At 45.5% G+C, this 23,624-nt stretch overlaps 1 protein-coding gene across 1 annotated transcript in view; it reads right to left on the reverse strand.

Moving 5' to 3' along the window:
• Positions 1-4,076: 4,076 nt before the first annotated feature.
• OSGIN1 (oxidative stress induced growth inhibitor 1) overlaps positions 4,077-23,624 on the reverse strand; it is a 24,308-nt gene continuing 4,760 nt past the window's right edge. Inside the window, exons 2-6 of the mRNA XM_034425494.3 lie at positions 19,914-20,020; positions 15,145-15,281; positions 12,884-13,075; positions 8,736-8,827; positions 4,077-6,684 (exon numbers count right to left, since the gene is read on the reverse strand). Of these exons, the coding sequence (XP_034281385.2) occupies positions 5,706-6,684; positions 8,736-8,827; positions 12,884-13,075; positions 15,145-15,281; positions 19,914-19,971 (1,458 nt within the window). The 5' untranslated portion in view covers positions 19,972-20,020 and the 3' untranslated portion in view covers positions 4,077-5,705. The remainder of the gene's footprint in view (positions 6,685-8,735; positions 8,828-12,883; positions 13,076-15,144; positions 15,282-19,913; positions 20,021-23,624) is intronic.

The raw sequence follows: 23,624 nt of genomic DNA on the forward strand, positions 1-23,624 counted from the left end.
CTACCCATTTTTTTTGCAGGCACTGGTCTACTCATGTATTTTTGCAGGCACTGGTCTACCCATTTATTTTTGCAGGCACTGATCTACTCATGTATTTTTGCAGGCACTGGTCTACCCATTTATTTTTGCAGGCACTGGTCTACTCATGTATTTTTGCAGGTACTGGTCTACCTATTTATTTTTGCAGGCACTGGTCTACCCATTTATTTTTGCAGGCACTGGTCTACCCATTTATTTTTGCAGGCACTGGTCTAACCATTTATTTTTGCAGGCACCAGTCTACCACCAAACTGCCTTTTACCACTGATCAGCTGTAGGGCGGCCCTTTGAAGCCCCGCGGCAAGAGTTTAAACAGTTTTTCCTTATAGCCCATCAGCTGGGACTCAGGAGGCAGCAATAGATTGGGGGTGGGGCCAAATAAAAGGTAAGAATAATGTGGGGGGGTGGGGGGGCCAGAACCGGTTCGGTGACATCATATCGTCACGGATATCGGCTCGGCGGAACCGGGCTGAACCAGGAGGAACCCACCACTGTTTGTAATACTCCGGATCATCCACTGAGGACTCAATTTAGCATCCATTGTAAGTGTGACCTAGTAGCATCAACACCATTAAGATCAACACTATTAAGAGCTTCTCATCTTTAGCAACTTTGAGGTGTCTGGACTTCAAACTCACACAATTCCCCAGCCAGTAGCTACCTGGGGAATTCTGAAAGTTGAAGTCCAGACACCTTAAAGTCTCCAAGGTTGAGAAAGAGTAATCTAGAAATAGAGGCTTACGTTATAAAAGAAGTGGTGGCCTAGCTAATCGCCTCCCGTTCAGAAGGTTGAGAGTTCAATCCTAGGAAGCGACAGATATTTCTTTCCTCGGGAGCAAAGAAAAAAAATATCTGCTGTGAACTCCACGTGGCATAAGGAAGGGCATCCGGCCAGTGGTGAAATGTAAAATTTGTTACTACCGGTTCTGTGGGCATGGCTTGGTGGTGGTGGGTAATATGACTGAGTGGGCGTGGCCAACTTTTTTTTTCTTTTAAAACCATTTTTTCTACAACCTCTTCGGCTGAAGAGGTTGTAAAAAAAAATGCTTTTAAAGCCTCTGATGATCCCAGCTGAGCCGCGCGATCATCAGAGGCTTTTTTTTTTAACTTTTAAAAACATTTTTTCGGCCAAAGTGGTTGTAGGTAAAATGCTTTTAAAAATTTAAAAAAAGCCTCTGATGATTGTGCGGCTCAGCTGGGCAATGAGGGGGGGAGGGGCAGGGATTTTTGCTACCGGTTCTCCGAATCATCCGCCTCCATCGCTACTCTGAGCATTTCACTCCTGCATCCGGCCAGTAAACACTCAGCTCCATCCAGTCTACCCCGAATTAGATACAGGATGTGAGTCGTAAAAGGGGAGTAAAGGGTGAGTTATAAAAGAACAAATAAAGGACTGGCATTCTCCAGTCGTAAGCTTGTAGTAGCTAATGTTGCTAACTCATTGATGCCCATTGCATCATCAGCATAACAGAACACATGCTCATGCCCATCCTTTCTTGCTCCTCCAGCCAATATTCCTGTCTCAATGTCAAATCAGCACCTCTAAAGTTTTTGGTGGGAAAAAAGAAGGAAGAAAGTGTCCAACTTTTCTATATCTATCTATCTATCTATCTATCTATCTATCTATCTATCTATCTATCTATCTATCTATCTATCTATCTATCTATCAAATTTCTATACCGCCGTACTCCCGGAGGACTCAGGGCGGTGAACAGCCAAGATAAAATACAGATAATACAAGCATTAAAAGTCCGTTAAAATTATTAAATATTTTGGCCAAAAACAAATTTAAACACCCAATTTATAAAACAGATTAAATGATTTAAAAATTTAAAAGGGAGAGTTAGGCCAGGCCAGCCTGCTGAAATAAAAATGCTTTGAGAGCACGACGAAACGTGCGCAGGTCCGGGATCCTCCGTATCTCCGGGAGGAGCTCGTCCAGATGGCAGGTGCCCCCACAGAGAAGGCTCTCCCCCTCGGGGCCGCCAGTTGACAGTGTTTGGCCGACGGCACCCTGAGAAGCCCCTCTCTATGAGAGCGTACTGGTCGGTGAGAGGCTATTGGTAGCAGAAGGCGGTTTCGTAAATACCCCGGTCCGATGCCATGGAGCGCTCTAAAGGTGGTAACCAAAACCTTGAAGCGCACCCGGAAGACCACCGGGAGCCAGTGCAGCTCGCACAGGAGGGGGGTCACATGGGAGCGCCACGCCGCTCCCATAACCAACTATAGGAAGCAGGCCATAAGAAAGAACAGAAGCCAAAAGAGGAATGTAGAAAAAGTCTTGCTTCCAAACCCTCTCTCTCCTTTTGAGTCAACAGGATAATTTGCTGATTATTCTAGAGCTGCATTTCAGTCGATCGCAACATAGATTAGAAGAGAATATCTGTAGCTCTGATGATGTTACCTAGCTTGGTGATGAAATGTCTACAAGAAAACAAGCTCAGAGAACACCAGACGCACCCTCAATGAGCACAACTAATTAGTTCAACGTGTTGTACGAACCAGGCTTTTAGTGAATTTCTTGGGTCAACAAGACTGGATGAGTTGTGAGTTTGCTCTTCTTTTTTTCCTTCCAGCTCATTGCAGCTTCTCTTCCCCCGTTCAAGCGGGCATGTTCAAAAGATGCAAAAGCATATTTAGGAGAAATTATTTAAAGATAGCTACCTGTGTATGAACGGGTTCTCTAAAAATGCCATCAAGAAAATTGGGGCAAATTTTTTCTTGTTAAAAAAATAATCATCATCCCCGATACTTTTTTTATGTTGTCCTAAATCCGTGATGGTGAACCTATGGGACGTGTGCCGCAGATGGCACGCGGAGCCATATCAGTGGGCACACGAGCGGAGCATGCGCACGCTAGCCAGCTGATTTTCGGGCCTTCTGGGCCCACTGGAAGTCGGCAAACAGGCTGTTTCCGGCCTCTGGAGGGGCTCTGGAGGGGTGGTGAAGGCCATTTTTGCCCTCCCCAGGCTCGTAGAAAGGCTCTGGAGCCTGGGGAGGGCGAAAAACGGGCCTACCAGGCCTACCGGGCCATCGTGTGCCAAAAGCGAGGGAAGCGTGAGGGGGTTGTGCACACATGCGCGGGGGTGGGGTGCATAGAATTACAGGTGTGGGCATGCACCATTGGTGGGTTCCTCCCGGTTCAGCCCGGTTCTCCTGAGCCGGTAGTGGTGATGATATGACATCACTGAATCGGTTCTCCCCCCCGCTTTTGGCACGCCATGGAAAAAAGGTTAGCCATCACTGTCCTAAATGTATCAGAACGGAGCCTGCAAAGGGATCCGCCCCTATTATCAAACACAGTTGTTGTTGTTGTTGTTATTATTATTATTATTATTAAATTTGTATTATTATTATTATTATTATTATTATTATTATTATTATTATTATTATTATTATTATTATTAAATTTGTATACCCCCCTTCTCCTTTCGGACAGTGAACAGCCAAAATAAAAACATTTGTACACAAAAGTTAAAATAATTATTAAAACTAATTAAATGAAATTTGGCCCATAATTTAAAACATATCAATTAAAATCAGTATCAAACGTTAAAACCAACATGGAATCAGGCCAGCCCGACTAGCTGAAAAAAGTAAGTTTTTAGGGCCCGATGAAAAGTCCAGAGGTCTGAGATCACTCGTATCTCTGGAGGTAGATCGTTCCAGAGGGTAGATGCCACCACAGAGAAGGCTCTCCCCCTGGGAGTCGCCAGCCGACATTGTCTGGCCGACGGCACCCTGAGGAGGCCCACTCTGTGTGAGCGTACTGGCCGGTGGGAGGCTATTGGTGGCAGAAGGCGGTCTCGTAAGTACCCCGGCCCTAAGCCATGGAGCGCTTTAAAGGTGGTCACCAACACCTTGAAGCGCACCCGGAAGTCCACTGGAAGCCAATGCAGCTCGCGCAGGAGAGGAGTCACATGGGAGCTGACAGTTGTCAGCTGTCTTCCTTCGTTGTCCCGCCAAGTAGTAACATTAGCAATAAATAATCCACATACCTTTCCCTCAAAATAGAACGCATAGGAGACAGTGGCTTGCTTGCAAATAGAAGACAAATGAATCTGTAGAAATCAGTGTTTTTTTTTTAATTTAAAAATAGCCATATACAAAATATATGTTCTCTATTTTTTTTTTTTGTTTTAGAAAAGAAAACCCCCTCTTATTTTACAAAATTTGCTTACAAATTAGTAGCACGTTTAACTTTACAGACAGAATCCAACATTCTCAGTAACGCTGCCCAGGGAAACATTAAAAGAACATCCTGAGATTTTGAGTGGCAGCATCCAAAATTAGTTTGCAGGGTTACATGTGTGAACTTCGCTTCCGAGAAGAGGAAGAAACTGTGGTCAGTTGGGTTTCCACTGTTCATTGTAACAATCGCGCAACGGTTAGTCCAACCATAATCCCAGACTGCTTGCTAATGCAAGTTTAAATTCTCCTGGACCAGGGGTGTCAAACTCGTGACGCCAGTTGACGTATCGTGACTTTTCCCCCCTTTGCTAAAATGGGGGTGGGGAGGGCCAGCGTGTGACGCATCCGTCCCGCAGGCCGCAAGTTTGACACCCCTGTCTTAAACTAACACCCCCCCCCTAAACTTGGCACCTTTCAGATCTCAGCAAGAACCATGATGGCTGAAGAATTCTGCATATCTGGAGAGCTGGTTTGAATCTGTCTCAGACTTTTGAGTTGGATGCAGATCTACCTTCCACTCACCATTTATAATGGAAAGGCACTTCTAGATGGCCTGGGTGTGAGGCCTGGAAACCATCTTTTTCATTGGATCTTCAGGCCTGCCACATTTACTACTACTGTGGGAAACTGGGAGGGGGGACTGTATGGAGCCAGGGTGATATATATATATATATAGTCATAATAACATTCCTCTCTCAGAGAGTCAAGGACATCTTGCCCTGTACCTGGAGGAATGGAACTGGGAGGCATCTCCAGTTGGGATGGTGCTTTGATTGGACCGTGTGATGGACATGTAGGTGTTGGGCAGGGGCTTGGACTTTTCTTTGGGTGGGGAAAATCTGGAGGTTTTCAGATTCGTGTTTTCCCAGATGTGCCGATATGACATCTCTAATAAAATGGAACTTTGAGGAAACTCGAGCCTCAGAGTTTTTTTTCGTTGGGGATGTTACTTGAAACCCTGATACTGGGAGAACTAGAGATCTTCCAACTCTTTGCTGCACATTCATGGATCTACTGAAAATCTGTTCTGATTCATTTTGAGAGTCCCAAAATGTGGTGCACGATTTAATGGAAAGCCACCACCCAACATTACATGAGCAAAAAGTATTATTTTGGATGCAAACAATGCTTTCACTGCCATTCAGAATATGTTGGACGGAGATCTTCAGGTTATCCCACGGAGAGATAACTTGCTTCAGATTTAATGGAGGCAACACCTGATTTCCACCACGGGGTCTAGTCAAGCTTTCCTAACCCGTCTGAACCTCTCAGAGGTAGAGGGATTAAGAAGTCAAACATTCTGCAAGGATTCTGCTGTTATCTTCTTGGACCGGAAACTTGGCCTAGCCCAGCCCAATTTGAAGACTTTCAGAGAGAGACTTCATATCTGCAAAGACAGCTACACACCCCAATGGCCAACTCTCAAAAAGTTGGCCAAGAGTCATCCTTCAGAGGAGAGGTTACATTCACCGGCATTAAGGAGGATTTTTGTTCTTCTTCAGCAGAGAGCTAGCGATGGCCAGCGCACCGCCTTGTACAAACCTCACAAAGTTGTCCCCAGCTAATGGCCCTAAAGCGTAGAGTCCCTTCTCGTGAACGGACTTGTACGTGAAGAGATCTGTGTCTATTGGGTTCCTCTTGGAACTGACTGGCTGCTCGCAGTCAACGGCCAAGTCCATGCCATTGTTGGGCAAGTAGGCGAGGTTGGGGTTGGAACCGATGAGGACAAAAGCCATGGAGATTGGGTGTATTTTTTGACGGCCGCTCTTGTCCGCGAAGATGCACTTCCGGTCCTCCAAAAAGCAGACGACGTGATGCTCGGGAAGGCTGACGTAATGTTCGTACGGTCCTGGGTAAGGGTTGGCCTGCTCCCTCATCATCTGGTGCACTTTGTGGTACTCTGGGTACATTGTTTTGGGGAGCTGGTTGAAGATGAGGGCCGGGTCATTTACTCGCCGGCGAAAAACGTGGATCACAGGAATGTTACAATGGTGGGCAAAGAGGATTGCGTCGGCGGCCGTTAAGCCAGCTCCTACAATCAAGATTGGGTCCGACATGATCCCGACCTCCTTGTTCTTGACGGCTTCTTCAAGAGCCGACAGCGTGTGATGGATGAAAGGGAGATGCTCGCCTTGGATCCCAAGCTGGGTTGGGCTATCATAGGTCCCCGTGGCCAAGACCACATTTTCGGCGTAAACGGAGAAGGGATGGGTGCCAGTGATGTTGGTGACAAACCCATCGACTTGAAAGACACTGTCCCTGTTTTCTTCCCACATGGAGCTGCTGTCCTTGGAACCTTGACCGCCGTAACTCTCTTGTGAATCCACGTTCAGTTTCTTCACCGATGTCACCAGAGTTCCAGAGACGAAGTTCTTCTTCAGCCCTTTCTTGGCCACGTAATATTGATAGTATTGGACTATGTCGCCAGCAGTTGCCCTGTTGTTTCTGAAGCCTCTGTAGAACAAAAATATGGATCAGAACTGATTAATCATCGATGGACACCACTCCCGTAGCCACTCGTAATTCGTAACCCAAAGCTAGGGTTGTGAGCTCAATTTCAAAGCATTTTATGAATGGATTAGAAACAAATTGGATGAAAACATAAGGGGACATTTCCATACTAGACAAGTAAACCAGCTTTTAATAAGAAGTATGGGTAGCCTGTGGGTTGCTCATAAGTAGAACATTGGAGACAACCCAGTGGTGATTTCCAAATTTTTTTACTACTGGTTCTGTGTAAGTGACTTCGTGTCCGTGGCTCGGTGGGCGTGGCAGGGGAAGGATACTGCAAAATCTCCATTCCCACCCCACTCCTGGGGGAAGGATATTGCACTCCTAGGGCCAGCTAGAAGTGGTATTTGCTGGTTCTCCGAACTACTCAAAATTTCTGCTACCAGTTCGCCAGAACCTGTCAGAACCTGCTGGATTTCATCCCTGCCTTAGTCCTTCTCTTCATTAGATAGACCAGTGTTGGTGAACCTTTTCAGCACTGAGCGCTAAAATGTGTGGGGGGTGTGCGCTCGTGTGTGCCATAAACCAGAAGAGCAGCCTCCTGGTGCGCATGCATGCAACGGGAAGATGATCTTCCGGTTTCCGGCGCGTGCATGTGCACTGGCCACCTGGTCTTCCGGTTTCTGATTGCGAAAACCAGCTGGCCGGTGCGCATGCGCATGCCGGAAACCGGAAGATTATCTTCCCATCAGATGCATGCACACCGGGCGGCTCCTCTTCTGGTTTCCTGCACTCCTGCGCACGTGAAGACCAGCTGGCTGGCACTCCAGAACTCGGAAGAGCAACAGGCGACGGCTCGTGTGCCCAGAGAGATGGCTCTGTGTGCCACTTCCGGCATGCATGTCATGGGTTCGCCATCAGACGAGACCCGTGATGGTGAACCAATGTGGCACACAGCGCCCTCTCTGCAGGCATGCAAGCTGTCATCCCAGCCCAGCTCCACTGTACATGTGTGCGCACCTCCCGGTGGCCAGCTGGTTTTCAGGTCTCTGCCGCGCATGCACGGGGGGACGGGGTGCATATGCGTGGTTGCGTGTGCATGCTTGGGGAGCACATGGGGGTGCACGCGCGCATGTTTTGGGCGTGCGCATGCGTTGGATGCAACCAGGGGTTACGCGTGCATGCATGGGGTCAGGGCATGGGCAGGGCACACACATTGCATGATGGGTGCACACACGCACGCTTTTGGCACTTGGTGCCAAAAAGGTTAGCTATCACTGGACTAAAGCTATCCAGTTCCCTTAACCTTTCATTTTCCAAGCTACTGTTTAATGAAGAGTTTCCCGCAGGGAAGCTATCCTGGTGGTACAGTGGACTAAACTGCACCAGAGCCTGGGTGGCGCAGTGGACTAAACTGCTGTTAAAGTAGTATTTAGCTGCCAGCTGCCTGCAATTACTGCGAGTTCAAATCTCACCAGGCTCAAGGTTGACTCAGCCTTCCATCCTTTCGAGGTAGGTAAAATGAGGACCCAGATTGTGGGGGCAATAAGCTGACTTTGTATAAAATAGAACACCACTTGGGGGGGCCCAAAAAGCCCTACTAAGCAGGTATATACAAAAGTATGAAGGCTATTGCTTAACGCATTGTAAGCCGCCCTGAGTCTCTGGAGAAGGGCGGCATATAAATCAAACTAATCATCATCATCATCATCATCATCATCATCATCATCATCACCACCACCACAAAGTACCGGGACTTGCAAATTGAAGTTGAGCGACTGTGGAAAAAGAAATCGTGTGTTGTCCCGATTGTAATTGGAGCCCTTGGAGCAATACCCAAAGGGCTACCCCGCTATTTAGAAATTCTAAATTTGCCGGACTTGAACATTTTGACTCTACAAAAAACCACCTTACTCGGAACAGCTTACATCCTCTGACGATACCTTAACAGTTCCTAGGTCCTTGGTTAGGACTCGAGCTGCTGAGCTATTAACCAGCCTCAAAGGCTGTGAATCTCACTAAAGATTAACCAATAATAATAATAATAATCCTACCTTTTTTTCTTGCTCAACCATTCCTTGAATGGAACATCAGGAAGCCCCATCCAATCTCCTTGGCTCAGGGTGAACATGGATCCTTCAATAGACTACACAGAAAGAGAGAAAGAAAAAATAAAATAAAATTAACACATCAATCCAGTTCTGGAAATACAAGTGGAAGCAGTGAAGGAATTGATATAGGGCCCTGATGGCGAACCTGTGGCACGCGGAGCCCTCTCTGCAGGCATGCGAGCCGTCGCCCAGCTCAGCTCCACCGGGCATGCGCGCGCCTCCCGCCAGCCAGCTGATTTTCAGATCTCTGGTGCGAGGCGCATGCAGGAGACGCATGCACAGAGGCGGAAGGGGGTCTCACCCGCATGTGCGGGGGTGGCGGGAGCACAGGGGGCATGCCACCCCCCACACCAAAATGGGTCGTGGGGGGAGCGGTGCGCCCCCATGGCCTGTTTTGGTCCCAGGAGGCTTCAGGAAGGCTTTCCAGGCCCCAAACAGGCCACGGGGGGTTGCACGCTCAGTAGAATCACATCCACTCGATTCTGGGCTTTTTTCTTTTCTGGCAGCCAGCCAGAAAAGTGGATGTGATTCTACTGAGCTAGGGCTGCAGAAAAACCTTGGTTACGTAGGAAAAATCTGGCTAGAAGAAAAACACACATAAATCCTACGAAGAAGTAAGAAAATAGATACTATACCTTTACAGGGAGGATACATGAGATGTGGGTGTGGCTTACTGATGAAGGCTAACGAGCTAGAAATAGATCTATATAAGTCTGAAAACCATTTTTTCTACCTCCTCTTCAGCGAAGAGGTTGTAAAAAAATGCTTTCAAAAGGCTCTGATGATCCCAGCTAAGTTGCCTGATCGGCAGAGACTTTTCTTCTTTTAAATGCCTCTGACGATCAGGCAACTCAGCTTGGATCGTCAAAGGCATTTAAAAGAAAAAAAAAGGGTTTTTTTCTTTTAAAAGCCTTTGATGATCCCAGCTGACCTGCACGATCATCAGAGGCTTTTTTTTTTTACTTTTAAAAGCATTTTTTCATCAGAAGAGGTTGTAGAAAAAATGCTTTTAAAAGTAAAAAGAAAAAAAGCCTCTGATGATCGTGCGGCTCAGCTGGGCATGGGGGGGGGCACAGGGATTTTTGCTACCGGTTCTCCTAACCATCCGCCTGCATCGCTACCAGATCGGGCGATCCGGTCCGAACTGGGAGCATTTCACCCCTGGTATTAACACAAGAACAGTGTAGACAAATTGAAATTCCAACTGTATTTAGCAGTTCTTTGATAGAAGTATGTGAAATATTTCAACCGCAAAACACGCTGTTTTATACTATTTGAAATGTTTTATTTCATCTTTCATTTGATTTGGTGGGTTATGATACACCAAGCAAGAAAATAATAATTTAATAAACAAAATGCAACAAAAAAAGAGAGAAACTATTCAAAAAGAAGAAGAAGGAAAAAAAAAACCAAGATGGCAAGTCCAGCAGATACATAATCTAAAACATCCCAGCATTATCTAACTTCCAGCAGATGTCCCAAATTTACTGGAAGCGTTTTGGCACTGTTTCAACCATTCCAGGAATGCTCGAACTCTGAAAAGAGCCCATTTTAAGTTCAAAAGGCTCGTTTCGAACTTGACATTCAACTATTGGAAACTGGCAAAGCTTTTAAAAGGGGTTGGGACTAGTCCAAACTCTTTTACTAAAACCAGAATTAAAACGTGAAACATTTTGAATTTGTATTTAATTATTCTTCAGGGTTCAAACCAGGGATGCTATTCAGCAGGTTCTGACAGATTGGTTGGAGACCCCTGTTCCAGGGGTGAAATCCAGCAGGTTTTGGAGAACCAGTAGTGGAAATTTTAAGTAGTTCGAAGAACCGGCAAATACCACCTCTGGCTGGCCCGAGTGGGGTGGGAATGGAGATTTTGCAGCATCCTTCCCCCTGTAGGGGGGTGGGAATGGGGATTTTGCAGTATCCTTCCCCCTGGAGTGGGGTGGGAATGGGGATTTTGCAGTATCCTTCCCCCCTGGAGTGGGTTTGGAATGGGGATTTTGCAGTATCCTTCCCCCTGGAGTGGGGTGGGAATGGGGATTTTGCAGTATCCTTCCCCTTGGAGTGGGTGGGAATGGAGATTTTGCAGTATCCTTCCCCTGGAGTAGGGTAGGAATGGGGATTTTGCAGTATCCTTCCCCTGCCACACCCACCAAGCCACACCCACCAAGCCACACCACGCCCACCAAGCCACCGCCCACAGAACCGGTAGTAAAAAAAAAACCTGAATTCTTCCACTGGTTCCAACTCTGAACAGTTTACAATTTCTAATTCATCTTTTAGAGTTTGGCCCAGACTGGTTCTCTAAAGTTGGGTTATGCTTTAACTTGATTTACATCAGCTTGGTGCACAAAAAAATAAAATAAATAAATCTCTTTTTTTTTCCACCACCACTTCTCATTCAATCTGCTAAAAGCAAAGCTGAGTTTAACAGAATAACAGATTTGGAAGGGACTTTGGAGGTCTTCTCGTTCCACCCCCTCCTCAGGCAGAAAATCGTATACCATTTCAGATAAATAGTTGTCCAATCTCTTGTTAAAAATCTCCAGTGTGGCAGCACCCACAGCTTCTGGGCGTAACCCATTCCACTCAGGGGTGGGTTCTAAATTTTTTTACTACCGGTTCTGTGGGCGTGGCTTATTTTGTGGGTGTGGCTTGGAGGTCATGTGACTAGATGGGCGTGGCTAGCTGGTCAGAGTCATTTCTGGAAGGTCCTCGCACTGACGACCAGTCCTCGCACTTACGACCCGACTCATTTGTTTGCTTTTAACACTGATCAGCTGTAGGGCGGCCCTTTGAAGCCCCGCGGCAAGAGTTTAAACAGTTTTTTTCCCTCTAGTCATCAGCTGGGACTCAGGAGGCAGCAATAGATTGGGGGTGGGACCAAATAAAAGGTAAGAATAACGTGGGGGGGTGGGAGGGCGGGAGGGGGGGGGAGAACCGGTTTGGTGACATCATATCATCACCGCTACCGGCTTGGCCGAACCGGACCAAACTGGGAGGAACCCACCACTGATTCCACTGATTATTTTTTTCTAATTGTCGGGAACTTTCTCCTTCGTTCTAGGTTGCTTCTCTCCTTGATTAGTTTCCATCCGTTGCTTCTTGTCCTGCCTTCAGGTGCTTTGGAGAATAGCTGGACTCCCTCTTCTTCGTGGCAGCCCTTTTAAATATTGGAACACTGCTATCATGTCACCCCCTAGTCCTCCTTTTCATCAAACTAGACATACCCAGTTCCTGCAACCTTCCAATAGATCAGAGTTCGGGGAGACAGGATAGCAGTGTTCCAGTATTTGAGGGGCTGCCACAAAGATGAGGGGGTCAAATTATTCTCCAAAGCACCTGAAGGCAGAACAAGAAGTGATGGGTGGAAACTAATCAAAAGCAACTTAGAAGTAAGGAGACATTTCCTAACAGTGAGAACACTTGACCAGTGGAACAATTTGCCTCCAGAAGTTGTGGGTGCTTCACCACTGGAGGCTTTCAAGAAGAGATTGGACAACCAATCTCTTCTTGGTGGGGGGGGGGATGTGACTGGGTGGGCGTGGCCAACTTTTTTTTTTTAACTTTTCGAAGCATTTTTTTTAATGCTTTGAAAAGCCTCTGGCGATCAGGCAACTCAGCTGGGATCGTCAGAGACTTTTCAAAGCATTTGTTTTTACCACATCTTCGGCCAAGAGGTTGCAGAAAAAAATGCTTTGAAAAGCCTCTGATGATCCCAGCTGAGCTGCGCGATCATCAGAGGCTTTTTTTTTAACTTTTAAAAGCATTTTTTCATCGGAAGAGGTTGTAGAAAAAATGCTTTTAAAAGTAAAAAAAAAAGCCTCTGATGATTGTGCGGCTCAGCTGGGCATGGGGGAGGGGGGCACAGGGATTTTTGCTACCGGCTCTCCGAACCACCCGCTGCCATCGCTACCGGATCAGGCGATCCGGTCCGAACCAGGAGCATTTCACCCTTGGTGTAGAGTCTCCTGCCGTGGGCAGAGGGTTGAACTAAATAGAATTCCTCCAAGATCCCTTCTGACTGTAATATCCTATTGTTCCATGTACTATAGCCTTTATTTATAAATGCTAACATCTTGAGCTGCACTTACATGCCAAGCTCCTCCAGGGAGGGTTTTGCCAAGAACCAGATGAGGGATCGCTCGGTCAGGTTCATGCCACCAAGTGAGGACTGAATTGGCTGTCCCACCAAAGTCCGTATCCGGACGCAGAAGGGCGTCGAAAAGGAGAGCCACTGGACTGGAAGATCGACCCTCTAATCCTTCAGAGAGATACTCCAGATCCTATAGGGAAAAACCAGACGTCTTGATGGATGATTCCTAACACAGCTCCTGAAAACTTTAAGTCTGGGGCACTGCTCTAATTTAGACAGATTACTATATTTTTCAGAGTATAAGACGCACCTTTTTCCCCCCTTAAAAGGAGGGTGAAAATTTGGGTGCGTCTTATACACCGAATGTAGCCCCGCCCACCCACTGGCCCCCAACCTTTGGCCTCTGCCTCCCAGCAATTTACATCCTTGCAGCAAGCAGTTAGAAGAAACAGCCCATTTCAGCTTCAGCACAACCTAATTAGCACAAGCTGATTCCCAACTCTCAGCTGTTTCAGGCTGCAGGGATTGCCATTGCCTATTGCTGCGCGGGGCTCTGCTGCTTGCTGCAAGGAGGTAAATTGCTGGGATTTTTTTTTCTTGTGCTAATCAAGCTATGCTGAAAACGAAAATGAAAGTGAAGCAGGCTGTTTGCTGCTATTTGCTGCTGTTTGCAAAATTGCTGGGAGGCAGAGGCAGATTTCTTTTTCTTGTTTTCCTCACCAAAAAAAGGTAGGTGCGTCTTATAGTCCAGAGCGTCTTATACTCTGAAAAATATGGTAAATGGCGATAAGCTTTCCTTCCCGCTTCAGAATACATTGAATGGCAAACTCTAAAGCTCAGCGTAAATTTTGGACTGCAAAGAGGCAAATCTGTTGCACAGGCTTTGAAACAACCAACCGTCTCTCATTCATAGTACAGCCTTAAATTGAAGCTCATGGATTGTCAGATCAAACACCTTCCATCCTGAGAGCCAATGTTAATTTTATTTATTTGTATCCCACCTTTATTATTTTTACAAATAACTCAAGATGACAAACGTATCCGACACAGTTTCCTCCCTCCTATTTCCCCCACAACAACAACTCTGTGAGGTGCGTTGGTCTGAGAGAGAGAGGGATGGCCTAAAGTCACCCACCCAGTTTCCATAACTAAGGTGAGACTTGAACTTGGGGTCTTCTGTTTTTTAGCCTGGTTTTTCACCATTAGACCAAACTGCTCTTCTTTCTTTCTATCTGTCTGTCTGTCTGTCTGTCTGTCTATCTATCTAGTCTGTCTCTCTGTCTCTCTGTCTCTCTCTCTCTCTATCTAGTCTGTCTATCTATCTATCTATCTATCTATCTATCTATCTATCTATCTATCTATCTATCTATCTATCTATCTAGTCTGTCTATCTGTCTGTCTGTCTGTCTATCTAGTCTGTCTGTCTGTCTCTCTCTCTCTCTCTCTCTCTATCTAGTCTGTCTGTCTATCTATCTATCTATCTATCTAGTCTGTCTATCTATCTATCTATCTATCTAGTCTGTCTGTCTGTCTCTCTCTCTCTCTCTCTATCTAGTCTGTCTCTCTCTCTCTCCTTCTCTATCTATCTATCTATCTATCTATCTATCTATCTATCTATCTAGTCTGTCTATCTATCTATCTATCTATCTATCTATCTATCTATCTATCTATCTATCTATCTATCTATCTATCTATCTATCTATCTATCTATCTATCTATAAATTTTATTAATTTTCTATTATTTACATTTGCATATATGTGCTAGCCGTTCCCAACTCTAGGGGGCGGTGCTCATCTCCATTTCAAAGCCGAAAAGCCAGCGCTGTCCAAAGACGTCTCCGTGGTCATGTGGCCGGCATGACTCAACGCCAAAGGCGCACGGAACGCTGTTACCTTCCCACCAAAGGTGGTCCCTATTTTTCTACTTGCATTTTTTATGTGCTTTCGAACTGCTAGGTTGGCAGAAGCTGGGACAAGTAATGGGAGCTAGTGCCGGCCACATGACCACAGAGACGTCTTCGGACAGCACTGGCTCTTCAGCTTTGAAACGGTGATGAGCACCGCCCCCTAGAGTCAGGAACGACTAGCACGTATGTGCGAGGGGAACCTTTACCTTTACCTTTTTAGGAGTTTGCCACCCATAATGAAATCCTGGGACTAAAGGATAACCTCCTTGTTTTTGCAAAAGCAAAGAGTTTCTCTGCAGCTAAATCTACTTGATTAGCAAAACCACCTCATAGAGATCTGGACTATACCGACCTGATCTACGATGGGAACCTCAGGGGTCTCTTCTAATTTCCTTTGCAAGATCGGATTAGGATGAACGGAGTTCCTTCTGACATAGGGAACGTTGCCAGACAAGAGATAGGACAAACAGATTCCCGAGGGACCATTTCCTGAAAGACAGAAATCAAGTGGATTCAAGTTAGGTTACGCGCCCCAGATATATTATTTATTTTCCTCCTGCCTTTCTTATTTTCATTAATAACAAGGCGGTGAAGAACAAAGTTCCCCATACTCCTTCCTCCTCTTCCTATTTTCCTTTTTTTTTTTTTTTTTTTGGAGTTGTGGTAGTCTTTTACTTTTAGAAAAAAGTAAAGTCAAGTCCAACAACAATCCAAGTCATACACAGATAAGGTGATAGTTAAAATATCAATTCAGGGATATTCCAAGTACAAAGTCTTCTTACCAGTTGTTGTCATTACACAATAAAACAGTTCTTCTTGAGTTTCAAACAGGAACAAGTTCAGTATTAAAACATTCACTAAATAGTAGAAAGCAATGAGTAGCAATGATCAAACAGTGATCTTTTTTTTTTACTTTTCTCATTGTTTATTCTTCTGCTTTCCTTTTTTTTTTAATTTTTAAAATTAAACTTTATTGTTAAAAAGAAAAAACATTTAAAAACATACAAGTTTCTCTCAATTGAGAAACAAATTTACATAACAGTACATAAACTTCACCTATTGACTAATTTCCATTATTCTATATAAATATATTATATGTGTTATATGTACATATATACAAACATACAATAAAATATTCCATATTCTATACCTCTGACAGTGCTGTTTTTTGTTATATTAATTTCTTCTAAATTTCATCTCTACCCATTTCCTTTCTACCTCTTCCTATTTTCCAGTCATCTTGTATCAAACCAACTCCTCTGGAATTAAAGGAACATCATTGTGACTCAATTGCAATTAGGTGTGCCAAGCAGATGCAAATCTGGATTTTGCATTGTTGGGAAAAATAGGTGCCTGTTTTAACGTTGGGTTTTATTTGTGGCTCCCCGCATTTCCTTTTGCAGAACGGTCAAAATAAGTCTGCTGGGTTTGTTTTGAAGTTGTCGGTCAAGAGGTGAAATTCAGTGGCTGGCTGAATCCAAGGGCTTAGAAAGCGAATTTGGCTTGCTACAAAGCTACAAGAGGCATAATTCACACGTAGGAGGCCTTCCGCCACAAGGGCTGGGTTCATTGTGGGTTCATTCAGGCAGTGGGGGGTTGCTACCGGTTTGCCCCGGATTGGAAGCTCCGCCCACCCGCCCGGACACTTCTGTGCATGCACAGAAGCTTCTGCACATGCGTAGAAGCATCGCGTGCGCACACAAGCACATGCACGAGCAAACCAGTAGCAAACTAAATTGAAACCCACTACTGTTCATAGGATTGTCTGAGCCCGGAACAAGAGAAAGGACTTTTGTATGGCAAGTCCTGGCAATTTTTTTTAAATTTTTAATTTATTTATTTTTAATTTGATTTATATACCGCCCTTCTCCAGAGACTCAGGGCGGCTTGGTAGTACAGTGGTTTAATGCACCCTGTTATTAACACAGCTGCCTGCAATTTCTGCAGGTTCGAATCTTACCAGGCTCAAGGTTGACTCAGCCTTCCATCCTTTCTAAGGTAGGTTAAATGAGGACCCAGTTTGTGGGGGCAATAAGCTGACTTTGTATAAATATACAAAAGTATGAAGGCTATTTTTTTTTTTAATTTGATTTATATGCCGCCCTTCTCCGGAGACTCAGGGCGGCTTACAATGTGTTAAGCAATAGCCTTCATACTTTTGTATATTTTATACAAAATAAGCTGACTTTGTATAAAAAAGAACACCGCTTGGGGGGGCCAAAAGCCCTACTAAGCAGGTATATACAAAAGGATGAAGGTTATTGCTTAGCGCATTGTAAGCCGCCCTGAGTCTCCGGAGAAGGGCGGCATATAAATCAAATTAAAAAAAAAAAATAGCCTTCATCCTTTTGTATATGTTATACAAAGTCAGTTTATTTCCCCCACAAACTGGGTCCTCAATTTTACCTACCTTAGAAAGGATGGAAGGCTGAGTCAACCTTGAGCCTGGCAAGGCTCAAGTGGCACGCTTAGCCTGCCCGAAGATATTCCAGCTGAACAACTCGGATTTATTTTGGAATCAGAAAAAAGTGACTTATGACCATTTTTCACACTTATGACCATTGCAAGCATTCCATGTGGTCCCGTGATTAAAATTTGGAGCCTTGGAAACTGGCAAATATTTATGATTATTTCAGCGTCCCATGCAAATACAGGCAGTCCTTGAGATACGACCAAGGACAACCAAGGAGTCCCAAATTTGTGTTGTTAAGAGAGACATTTGTTAATTGAGTTTTGCCCCATTTTACGACATTTCTTGGCACAGTTGTTAAGTGAATCCCTACAGTTGATAAGTGAGTAACCTGGTGGTTAAGTGAATCTCTCTTCCCCTATTGCTTGCCCGAAGGTCGCAAAAAGGGACACTGCAACCGTCATAAATATGAGCCAGTTGCCAAGCCTCTGAATTTTGATCACGTGATCCTGGGGGCTGCTGCAAATGTCGCCACGGTGAAAAACGGTTGTAAGCAGTGGTGAAAATCCAAATTTTTTTACTACTAGTTCTGTGGGTATGGCTTGGTGGGTGTGGCTTGGTGGGCATGGCAGGGGAAGGATACTGCAAAATCCCCATTCCCTCCCCACTTCTGGAGGAAGGATGCTGCAAAATCTCCCTTCCCACCTCACTCCTGGGGGAAGGCTATTGCAAAATCCCCATTCCCACCCCACTCTTGGGGGAAGGATACTGCAAAATCCCCATTCCCTTCCCACTCCTGGGAGAAGGATACTGCAAAATCTCCATTCCCTTCCCACTCCTGGGAGAAGGATACTGCAAAATCCCCATTCCCACCCCACTCTGGGGCCAGCCAGAGGCGGTATTTGCTGGTTCTCCAAACTACTCAAAATTTCTGCTACCAGTTCTGCAGAACCTGTCAGAACCTGCTGAATTTCACCCCTGGTCGTAAGTCACTTTTTTTTCCAGTGCCATTGTAACTTCGAACAGTCACTAAATGAAATGTTGTAAGTCAGGGACTACCTGTATCTGAGAAAACTTGCAAATCTAATTATTTTAGATAAGAGAACTGGGGCGTTCGTTTTTTAGAGCTGCTTTCTTGCCGGATTAATATTAATATTTTAACCGGCTGGGACAGAACCATCTGTCACTCTTCGCAACAGGAACGTTGTGACTTAAAAGGAAACGTTAGAGCTGCGTAACACGCAAAGAAGCCGGTCAGCATGACACAGCAGGAGCGGGAGGGATTCTGTTGTATCTGGCACAGGCCCCAGGTTGTAAAAACAGCTGGAAGTCACCATTTTCCCCACCCTTCTCGGCTCTCGTTACAGTCCAGCTTTTTTTTTTTCTTTTTTCTGCTGAAGCACTCGTCCCAAAGGGTCTAAATTAAACAGAACATCCTGCAGCTTCCAGAAATCTTTTGAGGCTTACATTTATAGGTAGGAAAATTCCATTAGCACTTAACTGTATCTGGAGAAAGATACAGAATATAGAATAATATATTCTATATATTAGGCCGGGCTATCAACATAATAATTTTAATAATTTTAAATTGGGGTATTTTAAATTTTGGGGGTTTTAAATCGGCCAAATCTATTTAATTATTTTAATTTTTAATCATTGTTGTGTCTTGTGTTTTTAAATTGGCTGTACACCGCCCTGAGTCCTTCGGGAGAAGGGCGGTATAGAAATAAAATTATTATTATTATTATTATTATTATTATTATTATTATTATTATTATTATTATTATTATTATTATTATTATTGGAAGGGGGCCTGGGAAGTCATCTAGTCTAACCCACTGCTCAAGCAGGAGATTCTAGACCAGAGGTGTCAAACTCAATTTCATTGAGGGTCACATCAGGGTTGTGTTTGACCTCTGGGGGCTGGGGTGGGCGTGGCCAGGGTGGGTGTGGCCTGTGGTGGCGCGAGCGCTCTGCCAGCGAAAACGGAACTCCCGAGCTCCATTTTTGGCTGCAATGGCCTCCTGCAAGCCTCTGCCAGCGAAAACGGAGCTCGGGAGGGCTGCATCGAGCCGGTCCTTCTCTGTTTCCTGGGTGGCCCAGTGGGCCAGATCTAAGTACCCCGCCGGTCGGATCTGGCCCCCACGCCTTGAGTTTGACACCCCTGTTCTATACCATCAGCCGCAGTGGTGCAGTGGTTAGAGTGCAGTACTGCAGGCTACTTCTGCTGCCTGCCGGCTGCCTGCAATTTGGCAGATCGAATCTCATCAGGCTCAAGGTTGACTCAGCCTTCCGTCCTTCTGAGGTGGGTAAAATGAGGACCCAGATTGTTGGGGGGGGGGTGATAGGCTGACTCTGTAAACTGCTTAGAGAGGGCTGTAAAAGCACTGTAAAGCGGTATATAAGTCTACATGCTATTAGGATTGGGAGGGAGGGAGGGAGGGAGGGAGGGAGAGAGGGAGGAAGGAAGGAAGGAAGGAAGGAAAAAAGGAAGGAAACTGAAAAAGAGGGGCAAGAAAGAGAGGGGGGAGAGGGAGAGGGAGAGAAAGAAAGAGAGAGACAGAGAGAGAAAGAGAAAGAGAGAATATTAATAGATGTTCCTTTTTTAATCATCATTCTTGGAGCTCCAGCAGCTTGTGGCTGATAAGAGTAGGCTGGCTTGGGAAGATAACGGTGCTTGTATCTGCTGATTACTTCCCAGAGGTACTTACCTATAATGACCACCGGAAGAGGTTTGGCGTTGCTCCGTTCCAGATGTGCATGAAACATGACTTATTCTTTCGCTCTGCCAGCAGAGTTCAAAGACTTCCGAGCCTGCCTGTAACGATAAGGCCACACAAAGATTTGGACCATGGGCGGTTGCTCCTCTGACCCTCCCCAAACAGATGGCACAGAACTAACGACTCAAAAGCTGGACAATCCAGCGAGAAAGTAGAGAAAGTGAGCAAATTTTCCACAGGCCAAGCCCAGGTCTGCCTTTAGGGTGCAGGAACTTTGTCCTTGGCACCCATCGTTGTGTTGAAGAAAGGGAGGGGAGGGGAAAGAAGGAGAGGAGAGGAGAGGAGAGGGGAAGGAAGGAGAGGGGAGGGGAAGGGAAGGAAGGAGAGGGGAGAGGAAGGAGAGGGGAAGGGAAGGAAGGAGGGGAGGGGAAGGGAAGGGAAGGGAAGGAGAGGAGAGGGGAAGGAAGGAGAGGGGAGGGGAAGGAAAGGGAAGGAAGGAGATGGGAAGGAAGGAAAGGGGAGGGGAAGAGAAGGAAGGAGAGGGGAGAGGAAGGAGGGGAGGGGAAGGGAAGGGAAGGGAAGGAGAGGAGAGGGGAAAGAAGGAGAGGGGAGGGGAAGGAAAGGGAAGGAAGGAGATGGGAAGGAAGGAAAGGGGAGGGGAAGAGAAGGAAGGAGAGGGGAGAGGAAGGAGAGGAGAGGGGAAGGAAGGAGAGGGGAGGGAAAGGAAAGGGAAGGAAGGAGAAGGGAAGGAAGGAGAGGGGAAGGAAGGAGAGGGGAGGGAAAGGAAAGGAAAGGGAAGGAAGGAGATGGGAAGGAAGGAAAGGGGAGGGGAAGAGAAGGAAGGAGAGGGGAGAGGAAGGAGGGGAGGGGAAGGGAAGGGAAGGAGAGGAGAGGGGAAAGAAGGAGAGGGGAGGGGAAGGAAAGGGAAGGAAGGAGATGGGAAGGAAGGAAAGGGGAGGGGAAGAGAAGGAAGGAGAGGGGAGAGGAAGGAGAGGAGAGGGGAAGGAAGGAGAGGGGAGGGAAAGGAAAGGGAAGGAAGGAGAAGGGAAGGAAGGAGAGGGGAGAGGAAGGAAGGAGAGAGGAGAGGAAGGAAGGAGAGGGGAGGGGAGGGGAAGGAAGGAGAGGGGAGAGGAAGGAAGGAGAGAGGAGAGGAAGGAAGGAGAGGGAAGGGGAGGGGAAGGAAGGAGAGGGAAGGGGAGAGGACCCTCCCCAGATTGCAAGGATTGTTTCAAGCACATTGGCTGAAATAAAAAGTGCCAAACGGCACCACTTACCGTATATTTTCACACTGCATATCAGTGATTAACTACTAATGAGAATGCAGCTCACTGAATACAAGACCTTAGCAAATATTCAACCATTGGGAATTTACAGCTTTCTAAGCTTTCCTTAGATTTTCCCTGTCTTTCTCTTATTTATTTTAGCTAAAATATTTAACTTTGTTTCACATGTTGCACATGATTTTATTTATTTTTATCCCTGCCTTTATAATATTTATAAATAATTCAAGACCTAACAGTCCTCCTATTTCCCCATAACAATAACATAGTCAGGTGGGTCGGGCTAAGAGGGAGGGACTGGCCCAAAGCCACCTTAGCTGAGTTTTATCCCTAAGCCAAGACTAGAATTCACCGTCTCCTGATTTCTAGCCTGGCGCCTTGACCGTTACACCAAACTGTCCTTGATAAATACAGATACAAGTACTATCTATCGTTATTGTAGATAACAACACTTCATAGAATACAACATGTATTTTATTGATTTATCTATTTGCATTCCTTTATTATTTTTACAAATAACTCAAGGTGGCAAATATATACAATAAATCTCCCTCTTATTTTCTCCACAACAACAATACTGTGAGGTGAATTGGGCTGAGATGAGAGAGTGTCATTGCCACAAGAGCACCCAGCGGGTTTTCATGATGAAGGTGGGACTAGAACTCACAGGCTCCTGGTGATCGGCCCAAAGTCACCCAGCTGGCTTTTATGGCTAAGATGGAACTAGAACTCACAGTCTCCTGGTGATTGGCCCAAAGTTACCCAGCTGGCTTTTATGGCTAAGGTGGGACTAGAACTCACAGTCTCCTGGTGATTGGCCCAAAGTTACCCAGCTGGCTTTCATGGCTAAAATGGAACTAGAACTCACAGTCTCCTGGTGATTGGCCCAAAGTTACCCAGATGGCTTTCATGGCTAAGATGGAACTAGAACTCACAGTCTCCACCTTTCTAGACTGGTGTCTTAACCACTACTAGATCAAACTGGCTCTCTTAGTATTACTTTCAATATTATAACATTATAATATAACATCATAGTATATAATTTCCTTTTGCAGACCTAAGAACAACCTACATAACTGTAATGTATTCTTAAAAAACCAAAACTAGGAAGTTGCTTTAGGCCACTTCAATGAACCTCACGGAAGAAAAACAGATCTTCTTCCTCAAATTCTGCGTGTGACATCTGCCTTCCTGGTCTGTTGCTACTTTCCATCTGGTATTCTCCAGACGTGTTGAATCATACCTCCAGCCCGCATGACCGGGCTGTTTGGGAATTATAGAATTGTATGTCTGAGAAACAGACTAGGTGCCGGTATGCCAAGCAGGAGTGTTCTCATTAGAAATGCAGTCAAGAGTAGACTTCCCACTTGCTACACAAACAAGGTTGAAGATACGTTTCTGCTGCCTGGAAGACGAAGTTGGGTGTCCTTCACATACAGTTATGTTGCAAAATAAGGTCTACTGACAGACAGAGGTTTCTTCAGAATCAGGAGCAATCTCGTGTACAAAACCACTGCATCTTGAAAAAGTGGGTGGCAATTTCACACACTTCCTTTCTTTAAAAAAAGAACTTCCCCAAATCGACTGTACGAGGACCTAACTTGAGACACAGCTTAACCCACAGAAACATGGGAAACAGAGCTGACAGATTTGTCTATCAGATTGTCAAGTGCTTAGCTCTTCAAAGCCTCTGTTTGGAATCCCCTCCAGATGTTCACCCGTGGTCATGGGGACGGAAAAAGAAAAAAAGAAAAAATCACCGTCCCTAATGTTTCCTCTGTAGCATCTTCATGACCCAAAGACTCAACTTCATCGTTCTCCCCAGGCTGGGAAATAATTGTACACTTGGCTCTAGAAAAAAAAATCAGGCTCATCAGATGTTACATCTTTTCTATCCTTCTCTACGGAGTGAAGAGTTGGTCTCTTGACAGAAAGCCACTTGAAGAAACTAGAAGCATTTGAAATGTGGATTTACAGGCGGATGTTACGTATACGTTGGGTTGACAAAGTCAGAAATGAGGAGGGCATAAGCCGCCTGGGAAAGCCAAGGGAAATCATCAAAACCATAAAAAAGCGAAAGTCAGAATATATCGGATATGTGATGTGACACATGGAAAAATACGGTATCCTTCACTTAATCCTCCAAGGAAAGATTGAAGGCAAACGAGGACCAGGAAGAGCCTTGGTAGTACAGTGGTTTAAGGCACCCTGTTATTAAGCTGGTTATTAAGACCAGCTGCCTGCAATTACTGCAGGGTTCGAATCTCGCCAAGGCTCAAGGTTGACTCAGCCTTCCATCCTTTCTAAGGTAGGTAAATTGAGGACCCAGTTGTGGGGGCAATAAGCTGACTTTGTATAAATATACAAAAAGTATGAAGGCTATTGCTTAACGCATTGTAAGCCGCCCTGAGTCTTCGGAGAA

Source organism: Pantherophis guttatus, chromosome 11, assembly GCF_059756535.1.
Source record: "Pantherophis guttatus breed Tessera chromosome 11, ASM5975653v1, whole genome shotgun sequence".
NCBI lineage: Eukaryota > Metazoa > Chordata > Lepidosauria > Squamata > Colubridae > Pantherophis > Pantherophis guttatus.